The sequence below is a fragment of the Eutrigla gurnardus genome (genome assembly GCF_963514095.1).
Source record: "Eutrigla gurnardus genome assembly, chromosome: 17".
In the NCBI taxonomy this organism is placed as follows: Eukaryota; Metazoa; Chordata; class Actinopteri; order Perciformes; family Triglidae; genus Eutrigla; species Eutrigla gurnardus.
In genome coordinates, this window is record NC_139928.1 from 3566990 (window position 1) to 3589522 (window position 22533).

Genomic DNA, 22533 nt, shown 5'->3' on the forward strand with positions numbered 1-22533 from the left:
TTCAACAGACTTATAAACTGTACTTCAACTACATCAGGGCCCCTTCCTAGAAGAATTATGTATCTGGCCAACACTTTGTTCCTTCACAAACAGAATGTACTTCAGTTTGAACCTGAAACAGGAGAAAGTGTTCAATAGTGATCTGACAACGGGGAGCAGTGCTGCTATTCCCGCAAGCAGTGGCTATGTTTACACAGGGTAAAAAGCCTTCATGTCAGATGAAGGCTTTTACTCTGAAGTTTCATTCAGGGGAGCGTGTAAAGTATTTTTTTGAATTGGACTGATTGAGAGGTCACGACTCAACATTCTTGGCGCTCCCAATCGAATAGATTGAATGAAAAGTTTCTATTGGTGCTGATGTAAACGCGGCCACTGTGGGATGACGACGTACGTCTGGAAAGTCTCATCAGAAGAAGTATCTCCTATTTCACAAAAACAAGTCCCTTCATCTAACTGCTCTGTAAGCAGACTAATCCAGGAGGTTAGAAAAGCATTCAGCTAGAGAGTGATGAACGAGCCCTTAGTGAGTTGTCTGTCGTCAGAGGAGGGGGGGGGGGGGACAAAGCAAGACAAATACTCATTTCTGCCCGGTACACTGCTGAGGAGGCTGCAGAGCTACAAAAAGATGCCACTGTGCGTTAACTGTTTTTTTAGTTGTTGTTGTGTTTGTGTGAATTTCGTCAGTTCATAGGATCATGCAGTATAGTGACGGCTTTATACGACTAGCTTAGAAGTTTACCGCTCATTGTCAGAGAGCGTTAAAATACTTACAAATTAAGAAACCGAAAAACACAACATGATAATACTGTAAAAGTTAGCCTCGAGCACAAACAGTGCACGTTCACATGCACACACGCACATTCAGACCAAACGCACGCGGCCCACACCTCGGAAGCAACATGGCCGCTCCAACGACACGACTGGCGATCGCTGACGGAATGCATCACGGGGATCGCCATCTTCCACGTTAACGAGATCAATCCTAACTCACATTCTCTCTCTCTCTCTCTCTCTCTCTCTCTGTAAACTGGAATACAGTCATCCTGAACAACGTATCAAATCAAAAGCACAATAATAAGAATACAAATGAATAAATAAAACAGCATGAAAGAGGAAAACAATATGTACAAATGACAAAAATAGAATAAAATAAAAATGCAGGTATCAATAAAAAGCTAATGGGATCTTAGGCCTTCTTTTTCTCAGCGAAAGATCATATAGCAGTAAAATCCCCCCTCCCCCCATCCATTCAGATCAGACCAGGAAGCTGCGCTACATAATACTGCCATAATACTACTCATTGCCAGAGAATGTGAACCATACATGTAGACAAACGTCATCTCGTGATATACACATGATATACACAGACGTACAAGTATATACATGATGTACATAATGTGTGTCGGAGGAAAAACTGAGCGATCCCCCACCCCACCCTGCAAAAATCCATACTTTGTCCCAAGCTCCCTGGGAATCCGCCGTTCCAGAGAGAGAGAGATATTCGGGAACATTAGCCGACGCCTGACCGTTAATTATACTCATGTCCCTTCATCTCTTCCCATATATATAAAAATGAAAGGAAAATGACAGTGATGACTTTTCTTATCCTCCTTAAAATCCCTCCTCCATCTTTGCACACAACAACAAACAAAAGAGATGATATGAGAGAGACGAGAACCATCATGCATTGATTTGAGTGACTTTTTCAATAGCGACAGAGAGGGTGAGGAGGTAATGGGCGGGGCTTCAGAACTGGGAAGCCGAGCTGGGGTCGCACTGGAGTAGCCGGACGATGGAGGGGTCGCTTTTGGCACCTTTGATGAACTCCTCCAGGGACAGTTTCCCTGCAGGGGCGGAGAAAGAGGAGACGAGGGGGAAAGGTCATTATATTGAAAGTATATCCATACTTGTTACACACGATTAAATGTTGGATCACAGCAGCTTGATAATGCCTCTCTCACTCGTTTCACACACACTTGAGCCACGCCCCTTGCTGCCAGTAGCTCCTCAAAGGTTGCCGATTGGTAATATAAAATGGTTCTCAGTAGAACCCCCTGGTTGGTTCCAGATAAAAAAAATGAAAATAAAGGGTTCTGGTTAGAAACCCCTGGTTGGGTTCTAGGTAAATCCCTTATAAAATATAAGGGTTCTGGGTAGAAATCCCTGGGTTGGTTCTTGTTTGCAACCTTAGAAGGTGGAAAGGTTCTGAATGGAACATCCATAGTGGCTTCTGGGTGGCATCATTAGACAATAGAATTCATATGGGGTTCTGGGTGGAACCTTTCAAAGATGGTTCGAGGTATAAAGTTTTATGTTGGGCTCCAGATCTCTTGGAAGGGGGGAATCTTTATAAAAAGGTTTCTACCAGGAACTCATTCGAGGACAGGCAGAATGACCATAATATGTGGTTCTAGATGGGAACTTTATTTGTAAGAGTGCAGCAGAATGAGCACATTTTAAAGATTATCTTCAACAAACTGTCAGATCCACCGCACCATTCCCCCTTCCTCCCTCGCTTCCACCCCCTTCGTCCGTGCAGCATATTCACCCCTCCACGTTGCCATTTCCTCCCCTCACCATCATTATTGAGGTCCATTTGTCTGAAGATCTTATCTGTCCTCTTCTCCGGCGTGGACTCATCCTCTGGCATCTTCATCACAGACGACACCATCTTGTAGATGGCCTGATAGACGGAGGGAGAAGGAGAGAGAGAGAAGAGGAGTTGGTTGGAGGCAGGAGAACAGAGAGATAAGTGAATTCAAGCCAGCAGGGTCCCATTAAGGAGACTCGGCAATGCAGCTCAACAAAAAAAACAACTAAAGTCACAACAGCTTTCCAGACGCCGATAAACACGCTTTCTAAAGCCCACATGATTCACTGATATTTGAAGCTGCTCCCCAGCCAGCTCATCCACAAATACCCAAGCTGGGTTATAATGGCTGTAAAACCGTGACAAAGATCACATGTGCCAGCTGTGTGAGGTTGGCCTGACAAGCAGAGCTCCCTGTATTGATCCGATGCATTTTATCTGTTGAGCGTTGCGAGCGTCCTGTCCCCCGATGCCATTAAATTAACCTCTGCAAGCGAGACGCTCCGAGTATCAGCCGGCCTCACACGCGGATCTACAACCGTTACATCTCCTCCATGGGGAGCACAGCGTGTAAAACTGACTCTAGATCAGTTTGACACGCTAGGGTAACTAGATCAGTACCCTTAGAAGGGAAGGTAGCTTGCACAAAATAAGCCCTCTGTGCTTTTTGGTACCAGCAACTAATAAAACTAGTTTATATCTTCCTTCGAAGATATTAGCTGGGTGTATCTTGAACATTATAGAAACTTTACACTAAAAGACAAAGAGGCTGTGTTCTTTTTAGCTTTATATTCTTTTTTTGTAATTTGACCTCTCAGTTATGTGATAAAGAAACTGATGTATTTAGAAATGTTTCAGTCAATCAACTAAAATGATAAAACACTCTATTAATTGAAATCTAACAGGACAATAAAAAATAGAATTCATAAAAAGAGTCAACTCGAAGCTAACTAAAAAAATATTTCCCAAAATGTTCGACTAATTATTTGAACACAGAGCAAACTTCACACGCTGAGGAAGCCCAACAGGTACAACTGAAAGATTCGTAAAAAGCTAGTAAGTGGGAGATGATTTTTTTTTTATTATTATTTTGGTCACAGAACTACGACGGCCTATTAGGGCCACTCTAGGAAAAAAATTAAAAAACAGCCGAGAGAGGGTGGCAATATTCTGAGAGAAAAAAGTTGCACATTTGCTACTTCATTATGATGCTAACAACCGGCATCTATGCTAGCTAACTAGCTAGCAGTAGCTTTCACTTGTTGTCATAGCAACAGTCAAGCAATGTATTTACTTCCTCTATGACCACTATAATAAAGTAAACAAAGTAATACAGCAACCCCGTCTTACACCTGTTTCTTTTGGGTGGGGGGGAATATCCAGTAGTTTTTCCATTTTACAGCATTATTGTATACATTATTTTAATGCGTGTACAGTTTTCGATCAATTTGGGCCATCAATGTGCCATTATGGCAAAAGCATTGTAAAATAATCTAAAAAAAAAAGTTTTATTGGACATGGCTTTTAATTTGTTTTTGTTTTTGATTAGGGTGTGTCGGGTTAGAATATGGTCCGTTATCCGATAATGTGATGTACAACAAATTTCTCTCTCAGTGTTCAGTCACACAATGGGCCCCTCCTCCCTCATAACATAACAGTGCATAACCTCAATGAGGTGGAGGATAATCCCAATATTCTGCACACTCAGGGATCAACTCTGGTTAAATTTAACTCGCTAATCTATGACAAGCACAGACACACACACAAAGGACATACAGCGTGATCCACGGTCCGATATCTGGTGATATGAGTGTCTCTTTTCCCTCTTCGAGAGTGTCGGGATTAAATACAGCGCTGATGTAGTACTGTACTTAGCAGCAACTGTTGCCTGTGCCAGTTTTTTGCGGTCAGCACTCTGCAATAAGTGTCCCTTTAAAAGTCTTTGCAGATCATCGCTTGAGCCTCTTTGCACATACAAATGTGTTAACTTGCGTAATTCGAGTGAGCTTCTAGTATACATTCCCTCTCTGTCTATTCCTGCCATGCAAAAGCCTATAGGATGGTTTTTGTTCACAAGTTTGGTGCCTAAAAGACTCATGACATCACTTCTGTTGCCACACATAAGCGCCGCGTTAAAAAATCCCCACGTCACTTATATTTGGGATGTTTTAGATTAGTTGTTGTGATTTGTGCCTTATGTACTGATTTTAAAGGAACTCCTGCTGCTACAACACTTTATACTTTAATAAAAAAAAAATCCCCACATCCTTTTAAATCCAACATCATTACCCAGAGTGCCCTTTGCTCACCTGTACAATCTCCAGCATCTCGTCGCGGCTGATGTACCCGTTTCCGTCCAGGTCGTACATGCTGAAGGCCCACTTCAGTTTCTGCTCCAGCTTGCCCCGTGATGTCACGCTCAGGGCGATGATGAACTCCCGGAAGTCTATCGTGCCGTCGCCGTTGGTGTCAAACGTTCGGAAGACGTGCTCGGCAAACTTTGAGGCGTCGCCATAGGGGAAGAAGTTGGCGTAGATTTTCTTGAACTCCTCCACGTTCAAGGTGCCGCTGGGGCAATCCTTCAAGAAACCCTGAGAAGAGACAACACAAGGCGATGAGCTTTTCTCTATGAGCTTTGTAGTTTTATATAAGCAGACCTAAATAACACCCTGCCAAAGCCAGTTGCGACATAGTTCTGTAACATAACTTGGGGTCAAAAAAGGTTTCAGTCTGAACAGATTGAAAAAGTGCTTTTTTGAAAAGGAGCTTTATCTTGGATAGTTGAAGGCACTTCTAACTTCTTTTCAAGGAGTGACATTAATAAAGCAGCATTGTGCCGGAGAAGAAAAGGTCATGTCAGCCTCGGCCTTTGTTCAACAGAAATAAAACGTCCTTTTTTGTTCTAAAATGCTTTTAAGATAGAAAGACAGGGAGATGACAAAGTCATTGTCCCGATACGAAGGCTGGGATTACTTTTCGATCATCATAAGATGGAAAGTCAACTAATTCCTTCGTATCTCGTCAAACCTCTTCATAACAAGTGTCTTTGTCATTTTTAGGAGAGAGCGCCACAACCGATCTTGGCCCTATTGTCAATACATTGTCCAAAAGGAAAATACGAGCCGGATAACTTCTCAGAGACCTCAGCATCCTGCCTATACTATGCAGGTGACCTCATGACCTCTCATCCTGGAGCTGTTAATCTGCTGAGAGTGCTGCTCACCATCATGACCACTGTCAGTGTGAAGAGACCTGGGCTGAGTGAGGCTTAGGTCACGAGTCAGGGAGGTGATGGTTTTGCATGTACAGCTTATTCAGGACAGCTTCACACAGCTGTTCCATACGTCTAAATCCATAAAGCCACACAACCATTACACACATACACTATCCATGCACACGAGACGAGATAACTCTGGTGGTCGGGTCACTGTGGCACCTCATCATGTCAAGGCTCAACATGCCTTATTCCAAACATATAGACAGACATTGTCTCGTTCAAGGCTGCTGTCAATAGATTACTGTTGGAACATGACTGAAACTCCCACTCCAATGAATGATCACTCCAATCCAATAGTGAATACCAGAAGGTGAGAATTAAGGCTAACATATATATTTTTATATTAACAATGAATCAAATGTCACTCGCGATAAATGAAAATTGAAATCCAACTCTGCAGTTCCCCTCAGCTTTACAGCACTGTTGAACCTATTTTAGCTCATTGTTTTGATTTCACCCAGGTGGCAACCTTTGGTCGGAAAAATGAAGCAAGTCTTCTTCAATCCAGCATGATGTTCATTTAGTCAATTATGGTTCATTTAGAGTCAGATAGACCAGAAAGTAGGGGGTGCTTTAGAGCGGAGCTACCTTGTGAGTGACAAGTTGTTACCACGTCGTTGTCTGGGAGTTGTCACTGTTTTCATCTTTTACACTTTTATCTCTTTCGTAACTTTACACCACTGACTTTGTAGCAGTAGCAGTAGTAGTAATAGTAATAGTAGTAGTAGTAGTCCCTTTACGACGACTTGGTACCACAGCGTTTCTACGTACCTTGTACCACTCCTGCAGCTCGTGGTCGGAGAACTCAGTATTCTCCCGGAGGTCCTGCAGCATCTCTGGCCGCAGCTTGCTGTTCTGTTTCCCCATGGCAACGGGACAGGGCTCTTGGTTTCCTTGACAACAACAGTGATGACAGCGCTAGCCAGGCCGCTTTCCCCACCTGTCAATCAGAGACAAAGAAACAGGAGGTCAGCAGCAATTAAGCAGAGTGACGGATGATGAAGTGACGAATGAGAAGTGAAATACAAGTTGGTCAGCAAACGGCAGGACGTCACTGGAGTCACGCAGCAGCAGATCAAAACAAGTATGAGGGATGAGATCAGATACTGTACAGGTGACTGTCAGCTACAGTTACAGGAGAAGGACACCACATTTCTTTGATTACTAGTTTGGTTTGATACACAGAAGCTATACGTCTCTACACAACATTGACAAACTGACGTTCTCCACTCACACCATTCCCGAATTTCTCTGAATGAAAATCAAAGCGAGCCCCCTCACATCATATTGCGTCTCAATCCCCTCGACACGGAATGTTATGCAACGGCGCAGGGCCTCAAACTGCTGTATCACATTTGCAAAACGTTAAATAATCCCAAACGCACCCCTGTGACGTAAAGCGCTAGCCCACTGATCACATTTATGGGTTTATCTGGCCAGCTGTGTGTTTGTGTGTCAAGTCAGCTGTGTGTGTGTGTGTGTGTGTGTGTGTGTGTGTGTGTGTGCGTGCCCAGATCTCCTAATCTTCATCTCAGCTCTTAGCTCCCTGCCTGGCAAAACAGGATTTCAGAGATGCAGCTACGTAATGACACCATCACTATGATTATACTATTACCTTTAAATTCCATGCAATATATTCACATATGTTTTATTGGATTATAAGCGTGAGTTCAGGCGGTTAAGGAGAATAAACACTCAAAATTGAAAATCATGAAAACAATCCCTTAATTTGAACCTTAATTGGTCAGTTACGTCTTAAATGTCCTTAGACTCCTTTAAAAACAAATTTCTCAACGTAACTGAAACAGTCATTCTAAATGTACAAATGAAGGTGTTCATATATAATAACATATAATAATAATATATAATGTAAACGATTTTAAGGTGCATATAATATAAATATGACAGAACATCATCCATTCATTATTTCCTTGTTAGGGGTGAACACTTGAATTTGCACCTGAATTGTAAAATCCTAAATTTGACCAATTAAAAACTTCTTAAAAGCAGGATTATGTTTCCTTTGCTGACCAATTACAGGGGAATGGCACTTTTATTTTTTACTTCCACGATAAAACTAGACGATAATATTGTGTTTGAGTTTGCTAACATTAGCCAGTCTGAGCTACTGGTCACACCAGACCGAGTAGGGCTGTAAACAAGTCGTTTTTTCTAGAGCACCATGAAACTTTAGATGCACCAACTGGATTTAATATTAATTCTATGTTTCCATACTGTTTACATTATATAGCAAACTCATTATTATTTTAATACTAAATAACACTTCAGTAAATTAATATCTATGTATCTATTTGCTTCATTTGTGTTACGGAGTTGGGAGAACAATATTCACATAAAGCCTTGTGTTGCCTTACACAAAAAAGAATGATGCCAGTTACTTCCACACGGCTTTTTAATGAAGCGGCTATGGGATCAATGAGTGGGATCTGGATCTGGATCCATGCATCCCTAATTTAAACTGACCAAAGTGAACATTCAAATGGAAAGTAAAACAGAGAAGAGCAAAAAGAATACATACAAACGACAACAATGAACAGTAATGTACAAATACATAACTAGTCATGATAGCGGATTAGGAAAAAGAGGAAGGGAAAATGTCATGTCACGATTATCCTGGCCAAAATAACTGTGATTTAAAAACAATCGTGACAATCACATGAAAAGATATGGCACTTACACATTTAAACACTTCACATTTAGTTACAGATAAGACACATTTCTTCTTCTTTTAGTGAAAAACAACCAAATAATCTGCATGAATAAATAACACATACATTAAAACAATTCATCTTTGCATCGTGTAGTTTTATAATCACACTTTTCTTCACTGAATTCACTACGATCCACTTATTGCGAGTGTTTTTAATGGGATATGTCTGACTGTGCTGTGTTGAACACGCTGTGTTGCCATAAGAAGTGGACAATTAAGATGTTTGGTGTGTTTCTCCAGAAGGGAATTAGGACGTGCTGTTTTAGGGGATTGCGCTGCCTGCAGAGTGCTTGTTAACTTTGCTCCTGCGTACTCGACAGCTAATTAGCCCCTGTGACTCCACCAGAGTGGCTGCTTGTGTGAACTGCCATTTAAATTACAGTATCGCTGGGGCTCGAACGCATCCAATGAGACTCGGCCGACCTCTCTGACCTCCGGTCTCTCCTCAGTCATGCCAGGTAATTACACAAACAACAGTGCGTGTGTGTGTGTGAGAGAAAGTGAAGTATAGGCCTGTTTGTTTTGTGTGGTTGTGTGTGTATGTGTGTGAGAGAGAGAGAGAGAGAGAGAGAGAGAGAGAGAGAGAGAGAGAGAGAGAGAGAAAGAGAGAGAGAGAGAGAGAGAGAGAGAGAGAGAGAGAGAGAGAGAGAGAGAGAGAGAGAGAGAGAGAGAACTATAGGCCTGTTTGTGTGTGTTTGTGTGTGTGTTTGTGTGTGTGAGAGAGAGAAGCGGGAAGGAGAGTCAAAATATGCTGCGAACCGTTGCGTTTCGATAGAACTAGAACACAGACACAAACAGTGTCTGTGTTTAGATATCACCCCGGGTTGTGGAACAAGTGAGACGTCCCACGGCCATGTGACGTAATCAATGAGAGTCAGAAATCTGATTAGCTTGTGTGTGTTTGTGTGTGTGTTTGCGTGTGTGGGTGTGAGAGAAAGTGAAGTGTAGGCTGTGTATGTGTGTGTATGTGTGTGTGTGTGTGAGACAGAAAGAAAACGTTATGCGTGAAGAGGCACATGAGGTGGACGCTGTGGACGTCGGCGGTCGAAGAGCTTCACACACCCAGAAACAAAATCCACACGCCTAATAGTCTCTTTGCTCTAGTTCATAAAATTAGACTCAAATTAATTCCCTCATCCCGAAGGTGTTAGACTAAATGCTTGTACACTGACAGGGATGCTGGTAGCCATTTCCCAGGCGACTGAAAGGATAACTGTAGCCATCAATTGCGATTTCCTCCTTTTCTGTTTGGGGACTGGCAGGAGAGGATTAGGAGATGATATAATGGCTTGTGTTGCCATGAGGCCCACAACTGCAGCATGTATCCCGACAGTGTCCAGGTATGAGCTTTAAAATGCCCCCCCCCCCCCCAAAAAAAAAACCATTATATTGCTGTCCTGTTAAGTTGACAGTAGTACACATCTCATTTTGTTCACCTGAGTTATTTTATGATATTATATATTTGACAGATGTCTTTCTCTTGCGTTCAAATGTGCCTCCCCTTTTCCTGTGGACGTGGCAGTGTTAGCAAAGCTGAGCCGCTCCTCAGCCCTATATACACTAACCATAAACACGACTTGAGTGGCGTCTGTGGCGCTGAAAGCCATTTGTGAGAATGAGCATGTCTCGCTAAAAATTAAACGAAAAAGTAATTTGTGTGTTTCGGTCGAGCAGTGCACCACTGTGTCTCCGATGAGTGTGTGACACACACACACACACACTCCTGTCACCGTTGACGTGCACACTTTTTTAGTACCTGTAGAGATTAATAATAGCCGCCAACGCTGTCCAATTGTGGAGAACACAGTCACGAGGCTGTGTGTGTGTGTGTTAGAGGTGAACAAGAAGAAAGGCTCGGGAAAGAGGACGAGATTTAATTGGAGGGATAAAGATTTGCTAATTAAAGCAGCTAATGCTTCCTGATGACATACACACACACGCGCGTGCAGCAAATTGTCAACCTAATTGGCTTGTAGCAAATTAAGTAAAAGAAAGTATTAATAATAATAATAATAATACATTTATTTTGTATAGCGCTTTTCAAAGGATCTCAAAGACACTTTACATATACGGTTAAAAATCAATACATTTAAAACAAGTACTATTAAACACAGGGAGGCTACAAGTGAGTGCATTAAAACAAGCAGGCTATTCTTAAGAGATAAGTTAAAAAGATGTACTGTGTAGTTATAAAATGGTTGAAAACAAGTAATATAAAGTTATAAAACGGTTTAAAAGCAGGCACATTTAAAAACAAGTTTGTGATGCAATACAGAGGAAGTAGTGGATTAAGGGGGGTTGAAGGCAATTCTGAAGAGGTGGGTTTTGATGAGTGATTTGAAGGTGGTCTGGTCGGTGCAGGCTCGGATGTGTGGGGGTAGTGAGTTCCAGAGGGAGGGGGCAGCAATTGAGAAGGCTCTGTCGCCCCAGGTATGGTGCTTGGTCCTGACAGGCGGGGAGAGGAGGTTTGTGTCGGAGGAGCGGAGGTTACGGGGGGGAGAGTGGTGGTGGAGCAGGTCGGTGAAGTAGGAAGGGGCCTGGTTGTGGAGGGCTTTGTGGGTGAGGAGGAGTACTTTGTATTCAATGCGTTGGGGAACAGGGAGCCAGTGGAGATTTTGCAGAACAGGGGTGATGTGGTCACGGGAGCGGGTGTGGGTGACGAGGCGGGCAGCAGAGTTTTGTATGTATTGCAGTTTGTCGAGGATTTTGGCAGGTGAACCGTAGAGGATGCTATTGCAGTAGTCTATTCTGGATGTGATGAATGCATGAATCAAAGTTTCGGCAGCAGAGAAGGTGAGTGATGGGCGGAGACGGGCAATGTTCTTGAGGTGAAAAAAGGCGGTCCTGGTGGTGTGATTGATGTGTTGTTGAAATGTGAGGTTGCTGTCGAAAATGACTCCAAGGTTGCGCAAGTGTAGGGACGGGGACAGAGTGGAGTTGTCGACGGAGAGAGTGAAGTTGTGGGTGTTTTTGATGAGGGATTTGGGGCCGATGATTATCATGTCTGTTTTGTCACAGTTGAGTTGAAGGAAGTTGATTTGCATCCAGGTTTTTAATTCAGTGAGGCAGGTGGTCAGAGTGGAGCAGGTGGCTGTGGTGATGGATTTGGTGGAGATGTAGATCTGGACGTCGTCAGCGTAGCAGTGGAAGTGGAGACCATGTTTGCGAATAATGTTGCCGAGGGGGAGGATGTAGAGGATGAAGAGAAGAGGACCAAGCACCGAACCTTGGGGGACGCCTTGGGACAGAGGAACAGTGGAGGAAGTGCAGTTATTAATGCTGATGAATTGCTGTCTGTTGGTGAGGTAGGAGCGGAGCCAGGACAGTGCAGTGCCAGTGATGTTGTAGTAGTTTTCCAGACGGGAGAGGAGAATGGAGTGGTTGATGGTGTCGAAGGCTGCAGTGAGGTCAAGCATGATGAGGATGGTGAAGTGGCCGGAGTCAGAGGAGAGGAGGAGGTCGTTGGTGACTTTTAGGAGAGCTGTTTCGGTGCTGTGTTGTGGGCGGAATCCAGATTGAAATGGTTCATACAGGTGATTAGAGGAGAGGTGGGTTTTGAGTTGAGCAGCGACGACACGTTCCAGAATTTTTGACAGAAAGGGAAGATTGGAGATGGGCCGGAAGTTGAACATGATGTCGGGGCTGAGACCTGGTTTCTTGAGGATGGGGGTGACAGCAGCAAGTTTGAGTGGAGTGGGGACAGAGCCAGAGATGAGGGAGGAATTTATGATTTTGAAGAGGAGTGGGGTGATGGATGGAAGACAGGTTTTGATGAGAGTTGATGGGATGGGATCTATGGTGCAGGTGGAGGTTTTCATGCCGTTGGTGAGTTGAGGTAGGTCCATGGGAGACAGCAGGGAGAACTGTGACAGGCACTGAGAGAGTGAAGGGGTGGGATCCAGTGGTGGGGTTGAGGGTGGTCAGGTTGCTGTAGATGTTGTTGATTTTATTTTGGAAAAATGACAGAAAGGAGTTACATGTTTCCACTGTGAAAGCTGTAGAGATGTTATCGGGGGGGTTGAGAGGTTTGTTGATCGTGGAAAAAAGAGTCTTGGGGTTGTTGGAGCCGGAGTGTATGAGGTGTGAGTGGTAAGTGGACTGGGCTGTGTTGAGAGCAGTTTTGTATATATGGAGAAAGTCTGTGTAAGCGTGGAGGTGAACTGTTAGGCCGGTTTTATTGTAGAGTGTTTCCAGTTGTCGTTTGCGGGATTTCATTTGATGGAGTTCAGGGGTGTACCAGGGAGCTGAGTGGGTGAAGGCAGTGTTTCCCCTAGAATTTTTTTCAGGCCCGGTGGTACCCACCGAAAAAAACCTAGACAGGCGAGACGCGTGGGATGGTGTATTGGTGCAGTTGGATTAAGTCAGGTGGCACAGCAAGCAGTCTGCAATTCTGCAATTATTATATTTGCATTCAACATTTTTGTTCAACCAGAGTGTATTCAAGGTTTTCAAGGAGAGAGTGACTTATTAAGGTGCCGGTTGATGGAAATGATCCAAAATTAGGGTCCGGAAAAATATGGCTGGAAAATGATGAGCATCACATTAATAGCTACAGATACTGTAAAACACTACAACGACATATGAGTGCATATATTGTCTTATTTTATCAAGTAAAATATAAGTTATAGGTTTACTCAACAGCAGTTAACTCAAAGTTCCACATCTTATCAAAAACAATCCCCCCCCCCCACAGGGGGGGGGCAAACGGGTTTTGGCCCGTTAGCCGGTTGTACATACGTCATCACGTCCTAATACTACACACGCATGGCTTGATGTTGTTTTTAAGGAGCGCCGTCTCTGCTTATATTTCTCGACAACACTCGACCTGCATCAGCGAATGTGCGCACGAGCGGATCTGTGCGAGCAGGCAGCGCGAAGAAAGCGGGTTTTGGACGGAGACACAGCGGCATTTTTATTATGTAAAAATAAATAATAATGTAATGTAATAAAATAAATATTATGGACCCTATGGACCCCAGGAAGATTAGTGGTCGCCAAGGCGGCAGCTAATGGGGATCCATCTAATAAATAAATAAATTATAAATGTACTGGTCCGGTACCGGTCCGGTTCCGCTCACACCGCGAGTCTGAAGAGTCCAACAGCTTATCAAAATACAGTGTCAACGTTCCGTGTTTTCAAAGTAGAAAGCGACATCGTGGTGGTTTAACGAGGCGGAACGGCATCAGAACAACATCAAGAACGTACACGAAGAAGAACGTAGCGGGGGCGCGCGGCGAGGATTGTTGTGGCTGCGCGTCTTGCGGAGCAAGTCTACTGTGCTGCGCGGAGGCGCTCCTAATGTAAATGAGTATTGATTTATGAATGAATTGATAGGTGGCTTATTTTTGGTATATTTATTTTTTTTTGGCCTGGCGGCAGGTCTCCTTGGCCTGGCGGCCCGCCAGGCCTGTACAATGGTAGGGGAAACACTGTGAAGGTGACTGTTTTGGTTTTAGTGGGAGCCAGTAGATTGAGACAAGAGGAAAGAGTGTTGTTGTAGTAGTCCACAAGGTTGTTGGGATCATCAGACAGGGGGGGAGGAGAGATGGATATTGCACCAGTGAGAAAGGCTGAGAGGGCTGAGGGGTTGATGGACTTGATATTTCTGAATGAGATTTTGCGTTTATCTTTTGGGATAGGGATGGGGATGTTGAGGTCGATGATGATGGCGAGATGGTCGGAGATGTGGAGGTTGATGCTGGAGAGATGGTTTAGTGTGAGTCCAGAGGAGCAGACCAGATCGAGGATGTGACCATGGGAGTGGGTGGGGAAGTTGATATAGTTGATATGCTGTGCGAAGTTGAAGCAGTGTAACAGTTCCAGGAATTCAGTGGCAGGTTTGCAGTTGGTGTCATTGATGTGAAGATTAAAATCTCCGAGGAGGAGGACAGAGGGTGAGATGGCGCAGAGCTGGGTGAGAAAATCCGTGAAGTCTGAGAGAAAGGTGGGATTTGGTTTGGGAGGGCGGTAAATAATGGCAGTGACAAGTGGAGTAGGACCAGGGAGTTTGAGGGCAAGATGTTCAAAGGATGGGGCGGCTGGGGTGGAGATGGTGGTGATTTTGCGTATTAAGGATTTCATTCAGAAACCTTGCACTCTGAGGGGTAGATGTACTAAGACTGGTGCAGTTTGCGTTGCGTTTGTCATTGCGAGGTTGCTAACAGCGCACGCTGTGCTTCCTCATTTTGTGCCGTATTTATCAAACCTGACAGCCATCAGGCAAACAGCGTTACTCTGCCCTCCAGCGTCATTAGTGCACCTCTAAAAGCAATGAATGGACCTGCTTGTATCTAACAGGGATCTTGAAACCACAAAAAGAGAGCAAAAAAGCACCAAGAACCAAGGAAACGTCCACGTCCACACCACCTAGACCTGAGACATCCAGACCTGAGATATCCAGACCTGAGACATGCAGACCTGAGACATCCAGACCTAATAAAGAACACAAAAAGGAAATTGTTCCAGTCTGCGTTGATTATTTCTTTTCTCACTTTTATTTACAACCAATTTCAACAATGTGGATCAAGTCCAGTAACTTTGTTATTGCATGGCTGCTTAATCTTAACGATGATTTCTGGTTGCATGATTGATAAAGTCTGATTCGTGTGGTGCTTCCTGGTTTAGACCTGCTTTTAAGAGGCAGAATAAAGGAACGCTCTCACCTGCAGTTTTTGTAAATACTGAGGAATATACACTATATTGCCAAAAGTATTCACTCACCCCTCCAAATAATTTAAATCAGGTGTTCCAATCACTTCCATGGCCACAGTTGTATAAAAGCAAGCACCTAGGCATGCAGACTGTTTCTACAAACATGTGTGAAAGAATGGGTCGCTCTCAGGAGCTCAGTGAATTCCAGCGTGGTACTGTGATAGGATGCCACCTGTGCAACAAGTCCAGTCGTGAAATGTCCTCACTCCTAAATATTCCACAGTCAACTGTCAGTGGGATTATAACAAAGTGGAAGTGATTGGGAACGACAGCAACTCAGCCAAGAAGTGGTAGACCACGTAAAACGATGGAGCAGGGTCAGTGGATGCTGAGGCACATAGTGCACAGAGGTCACCAACTTTCTGCAGTCAATCACTACAGACCTCCAAACTTCATGTGGCCTTCAGATTAGCTCAAGAACAGTGTAGAGCTTCATGGAATGGGTTTCCATGGCGATCAGCTGCATCCAAGCCATACTTCAGCAAGTGCAATGCAAAGCATCGGATGCAGTGGTGTAAAGCACGCCACCACTGGACTCAGTGGAGACACCTTCTCTGGAGTGACCAATCACGCTTCTCCATCTGGCAATCTGATGGACGAGTCTGGGTTTGGCAGTTGCCAGGACAACGGTACTTGTCTGACTGCATTGTGCCACGTGTAAAGTTTGGTGGAGGGGGATTATGGTTTTTCAGGACCTGGGCTTGGCCCCTTAGTTCCAGTGAAAGGAACTCTGAATGCTTCAGCATACCAAGAGATGTTGGACAATTCCATGCTCCCAACTTTGTGGAACAGTTTGGGGATGGCCTCTTCCTGTTCCAACATGACTGTGCACCAGTGCACAAAGCAAGGTCCATAAAGACATGGATGAGAGAGTTTGGTGTGGAGGAACTGGACTGGCCTGCACAGAGTCCTTACCTTAACCCGATAGAACACCTTTGGGATGAATTAGAGTGGAGACTGAGAGCCAGGCCTTCCAGTCCAACATCAGTGTGTGACCTCACAAATACACTTCTGGAAGAATGGTCAAAAAGTCCCATAAACACACTCCTACACCTTGTGGAAAGCCTTCCAGAAGAGTTGAAGCTGTTATAGCTGCAAAGGGTGGACCGACATCATATTAAACCCTATGATTAAGAATCGGATGTCACTTAAGTTCATATTCAAGTCAAGCTTATTTGCCAGCTTTGGACTGTGTTTGCAGTTCATTTTCATAATAAAACTTTTTCCAGTTACCTTTCTGCCTTGATCTGATTTTAATAATAATAATAATAACTTGGACTTATATAGCGCCTTTCATAGTACTCAAGGTCGCTTCACAAAAAGTGTGTGTGTGTGTGTGTGTGGGGGGGGGGGGGGGGGGCAGGGGGGTTAGGGATCAAAGGACTTAGCGCAAATAAATGTTTTGAGGTGCTTTTTGAACATGGGCAGGGATGGGGCAGAGCGGATGTGGAGTGGGAGACTATTCCAGTTCGTAGGAGTTCGCAACCTTGTGCGGGGTATTGCCAGCAGGTCCTTGTCAGAGGACCGCAGGGAGCGTGACTGAGTGTAGGGGTGGAGGAGATCTTTGAGGTATTGTGTTGAGAGTCCATGGAGAGCTTTGTAGGTGAGCAGGAGGATCTTGTAGGTGATGCATGACTTGACTGGCAACCAGTGGAGCTGTTGGAGGATGGGAGTGATATTCTTCCAGGGCTTGGTGTTGGTTAGAACCCTGGCAGCTGAGTTCTGGACATGCTGGAGCCTGCTAAGGTCCTTGGTGGGCAGTCCAGGCAGGACACCGTTGCAGTAATCCAGGCAGGAGGTGATGAAGGCGTGGATGAGTGTTTCTGTGACTGAGTGACTGAGTGCGTGAGTGAGGGCCGGAGTCGTGAGATGTTTCTGAGGTGATAGAAGGCAGACTTGGTGGTGTTGTTGATGTGAGACCGGAAGGAGAGAGTGGAGTCCAGTCCAGGTTGCGCACCTCAGGAGAGGGGGAAATGCAGCAGTCATCCACAACCAGGGCCAGGTCTCCAACCTTTTTGAGCAGTGGCGCAGGGGTCACCACCATGAGCTCTGTCTTATTACTGTGAAGTTTGAGTAGGTTTGTGGTCATCCATGATTTGAGTTCCTGCAGGCAGTTGACAAGTTGTGTGGGTGGGAGCTGGGAGGAGGGGCTTGTGCTGAAGTAGAGTTGAGTATCATCGGCATAGCAGTGGAAGTTGAGGCCATGTTTACGGATGATATGGCCTAGAGGTAGCATGTAGATGGTGAATAACAGTGGACCAAGTACTGAGCCCTGGGGCACACCATAGTTGACAGATGCTGTATGGGAGTTGGAGCCATTTAGGGTGATGAATTGTTTCCGGTCTGTGAGGTAGGACTGGAACCAGGACAGTGCTGAGCCACTGAGGCCGATGAGCTCGACGAGGCGGTGGAGGAGGATGATATCCCATCTAATTGAGAGTAATAAGCATGATTCAAAGCTGCTGTTTGATACAGTGTCAAAGCTCACCCAGACCAACCAGGTGGCCAGCTGCTCTCAACTGACAGCACAGGATTTTCTTTCATTTTTTAATGACAGAGTTGAGGACATCAGACTGCAAATACCATAGTCGCTAACTTCTGATGTATTACTTGCTGCTGCTCCTACTGTCACTAGGGGACAGGGATTGACAGACTTCCAGCTCCCTTCATTGTCTGAATTGTCAAAGATTGTTGCAACAGCACACTCAACAACCTGTTCTTTGGACCCTCTTCCTTCTTGGGTTATAAAAGACATTTGGCACACACTAGGGCCATATATTTTATCCATTTTAAATTCTTCGCTGTCTTCAGGAATTTTCCCAGAGTGTTTTAAATCTGTCATTGTTAAACCATTGTTGAAGAAGCCTGGACTAGATGTTGACACACCGTTAAATTACAGACCTGTCTCAAACTTTGCGTTTTTATCAAAGGTATTTGAAAAAGTAGTCTCCAATCAACTCATTGAGTATTTAACAGCTAATGATCTCTTCGAGCCTCTTCAGTCTGCCTTTAGGAAAAATCATTCCACAGAGACTGCACTGACAAAGGTTGTGAATGATCTGTTGCTAAATGTTGATTCTGGTCGTGCTTCTGGCCTTTTGTTGTTGGACCTCAGCGCTGCGTTTGATACAGTCGATCACTGTATTCTCCTGAATCGACTACAACAATACTTCTGCATCTCGGGCAAGGTGCTGATGTGGTTGAAATCCTTCTTGTCAAACAGATCTCAGCATGTTCTCTTCAATAATGTCCTGTCTGAGCCTTGTGCGGTCAAGCATGGGGTTCCTCAAGCTTCTGTTTTGGGTCCACTGCTTTTCTCACTTTACCTTGCACCACTTGGTCAATTATTAGGCTCTTTTGGTTTTGGTTGTCACTGTTATGCAGATGATTTACAATTATATATGCCTGTAAATTGTGAAATCGGGTCAAACATGTCCAAACTTGAGCTCTGTCTTTCAGCTGTCAAGAGTTGGTTTTCTAAGAACTTTTTGTTTCTTAACTCTGCTAAGACAGAATTGATGATAATTGTACCCCAGAATGTGCATGATGTATTTAAAAATGTTACTCTTTCCTTGGATGACTGTGTTGTTCACTGCAGTGATAAAATGAAAAACCTTGGGGTTACATTTGACCAGACTCTTGTGTTTGACAAACACATTAAGGAGGTGTCAAAGGCGTCTTTCTTCCATCTGAGAAGGATTGCTAAAATAAGATTGATCCTGTCTGACAGAGATGCAGAAATCCTCATACACGCTTTTGTGACATCACGCCTGGACTACTGCAATGTGCTTCTGTCAGGACTCCCAAAGAAAAGCTTTCATGCCCTGCAGATGGTGCAAAATGCTGCTGCTCGTATCCTGACAAGAGCGAGGAAATACGAGCATATTACCCCAGTGCTGGCTTCTCTCCATTGGCTTCCTTGTCAGCTTCGAGCTGATAAGTACTTTTATTAACTTTCAAAATTGTAAATGGACTTGCACCTTCTTATTTGAATGACCTCATCATCCCTTATACACCTTCCCGTAACCTTCGATCTCAGGGAACTGGCCTTTTGGTTGTTCCAAAGGTCAGGAAAAAGACTGTTGGTGAGAGAGCTTTTTCATTCCGGGCACCAAAGCTTTGGAATGATCTTCCTGTGGACATTAGACTGGCAAGCTCTGTGGATGTTTTTAAAGCAAAGCTGAAGACCCACTTGTTTACTCTTTGTTACATGTCTTGAGTTATTTATTTTAAGTATTTTACTGTCTGTATTTTATTGTCTGTTTGTTTTTACTGCTTGTACAGCACTTTGATTGAAAGCGCTTTATAAATAAAATGTATTATTATTATTATAACGATGGACAGTGAGGCCGGATCTTCTATATCGTCTCTCGAGCCTACGTCCTGTGGTTTTCATCCTGCGGAGCTCAGGGGTGAACCAGGGGGCAGGCCGAGAGAAGGACATGTAACGCGTGGTGAGAGGTGCTACAAAGTCCAGGCTAAGAGAGAGGGCACGGTTGTAGTGTTCCACCATGCCATCAACTGTTTCGTGGAGGTGGGAGGTGGCGAGTTGGGTCGCTATGGTGTCAGATAGCGTTGAAGTACACACCCTTTGATGTTCCTGAGTGTAATGGGCCGCTTGGTGCACTTCTTAGGGAGAGGCACAGGGACCAAGAAAAGAATGGCAAGGTGGTCAGAGACAGCCAGGTCAGTGCACTGCAGGTGGGAGGGGGTTATGCCAGCACAGCACACCAGGTCCAGTGTGTGCCCTTTGTCATGTGTGGGGCCTTGTACATGTGTGAAATTAAAGCAGTCCAGCAGTGAGAGCAAATCAGTAGCAAGAGAGCAGCTACTGGAATCCACATGAATGTTAAAATCACCCAGAAGTATAGTAGACGGGGATTTTGGGCAAACAGTGGCAAGCAGTTCAGTGAGCTCAGATATGAAGCAGGCAGAGGCTTTGGATGTGGGGGGTGGTAGATTAGGACAACCTGTAGCTGTGTGGACCCACTCAACATGAAGTGAACACACTCAAAGGAGGTGGTATTCACTGGGATGTCTTTTACCAGAATGTCAGACCGATGGATAACAGCAAGCCCGCCACCACGGCCAAGGCTGCGAGGCTTCTGGATATAGCCATAACCTGGTGGGGTGGCTTGGTTGAGAATTATAAACTCTTGTTGATTTTGCCATGTCTCAGTAAGACTCAGTAAAATCCAGGGATTTATCCAAGATGTGATCATGGATGAGAAGGGCTTTGTTATTCAATGAGCGAATGTTAAGCAGCATGAATGATGTTGGCCTGGTTAGTGCAGTGTCAGGAGTGACCGTATTGTCTACACAGACCAAGGGTAGCAGATTTGCATGAGAGGGGCGTGGTTTGGATCGATGACGTCGCTGGCGAGAGGCATGACACCAAACAGCTGGGACAGACAAAGTTTCATGAAAGTAAACAAACTTATAATGAGCAGCACTATGGACATAGGGGGGACGACGCAGGAGATGGAGAGATTTTATCACCTCTAGGCAACTCAGAGATGTATTTGAGTTGAGACTCATGAGTTTTACTGCGGTATATTTGATGGAGGTCATGGCCAAGGCGCAACAAGCAGTTGTTAGCATCCTAGCTCGGTTTGCTACTTCCATTACGGTGACAGGAGGCCAGGAAAACCACAGCGCAGCGAAGGAACGTTTTTGGATAGCAGTTGCAGGAGATGAGGCTATCGGAGGAGATGGTGCTATCGGAGGACTCACGGTAGGTCACCCATAGTACTTCAGTAGCAGATTGTCTGATGGGTGTAGTAGTTTGCCGCGGCAGCGTTAGACAGCCATGTCAACGCAGCATAGCCGAGCAAAACAGAAATAAACATCCAAACACTGATGTCGAATGGTTGTAGAGCGTAGAATCCACAAGAAATATCGGTTAGATCGGAGATGAGAAGCGGCGACATACACGCCAGCGTCCTCTCAACATCCGGGTCAAATATTTCACCAGAAGACTTTTGGAAGAATTTAGGGTCCTATTCTTCTTTTGCCTCCTGCTAACCTGGCAAACAGTGATGCTAGACCATCAACGCTGGGAAAAGATGCCTATTTTCCCAAATAAATGAATAAATACCAAGTACTTTGTGGCCGTCTGTTTCGTGATCTATTATTTTTGTGCCACAATTCATGGATTAGTCTCGATGGCGCTGCTCTCATCCATCTGTCGTTTTTCCTTCAGTGCAATGCATGATGGTATATAGTGTTGCACACTCCTTATGGAGATGAATTATGGTATGCTTTGAGTCCACTATATAGAGTATAATCATTCTCACCATTCAGACAGCACTACAACATGGAGAAACTCACTATATAGTGGACTAAAGAGTGAGAAGTGTGATTTCGGAAACAATTTCAGCTCTGTAATTATTTTCGTGATGTGGCCTGGGGTGAAGGTGACTTGTGGAAAAGTAAAATGTTTGAACTTGTAAGGTTATCGCCCAACATATTCAGATATTGTGAATGTGTTCTTTAGCCCATTTGCCAAGCAAACATCAAGCTCAAGTCAGTCCTCTTCCACGCATGTTAACCTGCCGTTACCTGTGTACATCTGCGTGAAGACAGCCTGAGTTCTGGTTCACTTCCTGCAACAGGTCGGATTATGTTCTCACTGCATTCGCTCGGAGCCTCTAGCTAGCATTATACCCACTATACCCATTATACCCATTATACCTCACTCCACTGAGACGGCCCTCCTCACAGTGACCGAGGAACCTGGGTGTAATCCTCGATGACCAACTATCCTGCACCCCCAACATCACTGCTGTGGCCCGATCCTGCAGATTTGCCCTCTACAATATCCGCAGGATTCGGACCTTCCTCACAAAGGATGCAACGCAACTCCTGGTCCAAGCACAGGTCATCTCCCGCCTTGACTACTACAACTCGCTCCTGGCCGGACTCCCGGCCTCTGTGGTTAAACCATTGCAGCGTATCCAGAACACTGCAGCACGCCTTATCTTCAATCTACCCAAATTCTCCCATGTGACCCCCTCCGTGACCTCCACTGGCTCCCTGTTGCAGCATGCATCCAATTCAAGACGAAGGCACTGGCCTTCAGGGCCATCAATGGAACGGCACCCATCTACCTTCAAACACTGGTCAAACCTCATGCCCCGAAGCGAGCACTTCGCTCCTCTACTTCAGCTGGCCGGCTGGTACCACCATCGCTGAAATCAAACAAATGTCGCTCAGCAAAGTCC

General features: G+C 44.7%; 1 protein-coding gene across 1 annotated transcript in view; it reads right to left on the bottom strand.

The window, feature by feature from the left end:
• Window positions 1-220: 220 nt before the first annotated feature.
• hpca (hippocalcin) overlaps window positions 221-22533 on the bottom strand; it is a 47368-nt gene continuing 25055 nt past the window's right edge. Inside the window, exons 2-5 of the mRNA XM_084032632.1 lie at window positions 6639-6807; window positions 4900-5181; window positions 2578-2683; window positions 221-1844 (exon numbers count right to left, since the gene is read on the bottom strand). Of these exons, the coding sequence (XP_083888758.1) occupies window positions 1747-1844; window positions 2578-2683; window positions 4900-5181; window positions 6639-6734 (582 nt within the window). The 5' untranslated portion in view covers window positions 6735-6807 and the 3' untranslated portion in view covers window positions 221-1746. The remainder of the gene's footprint in view (window positions 1845-2577; window positions 2684-4899; window positions 5182-6638; window positions 6808-22533) is intronic.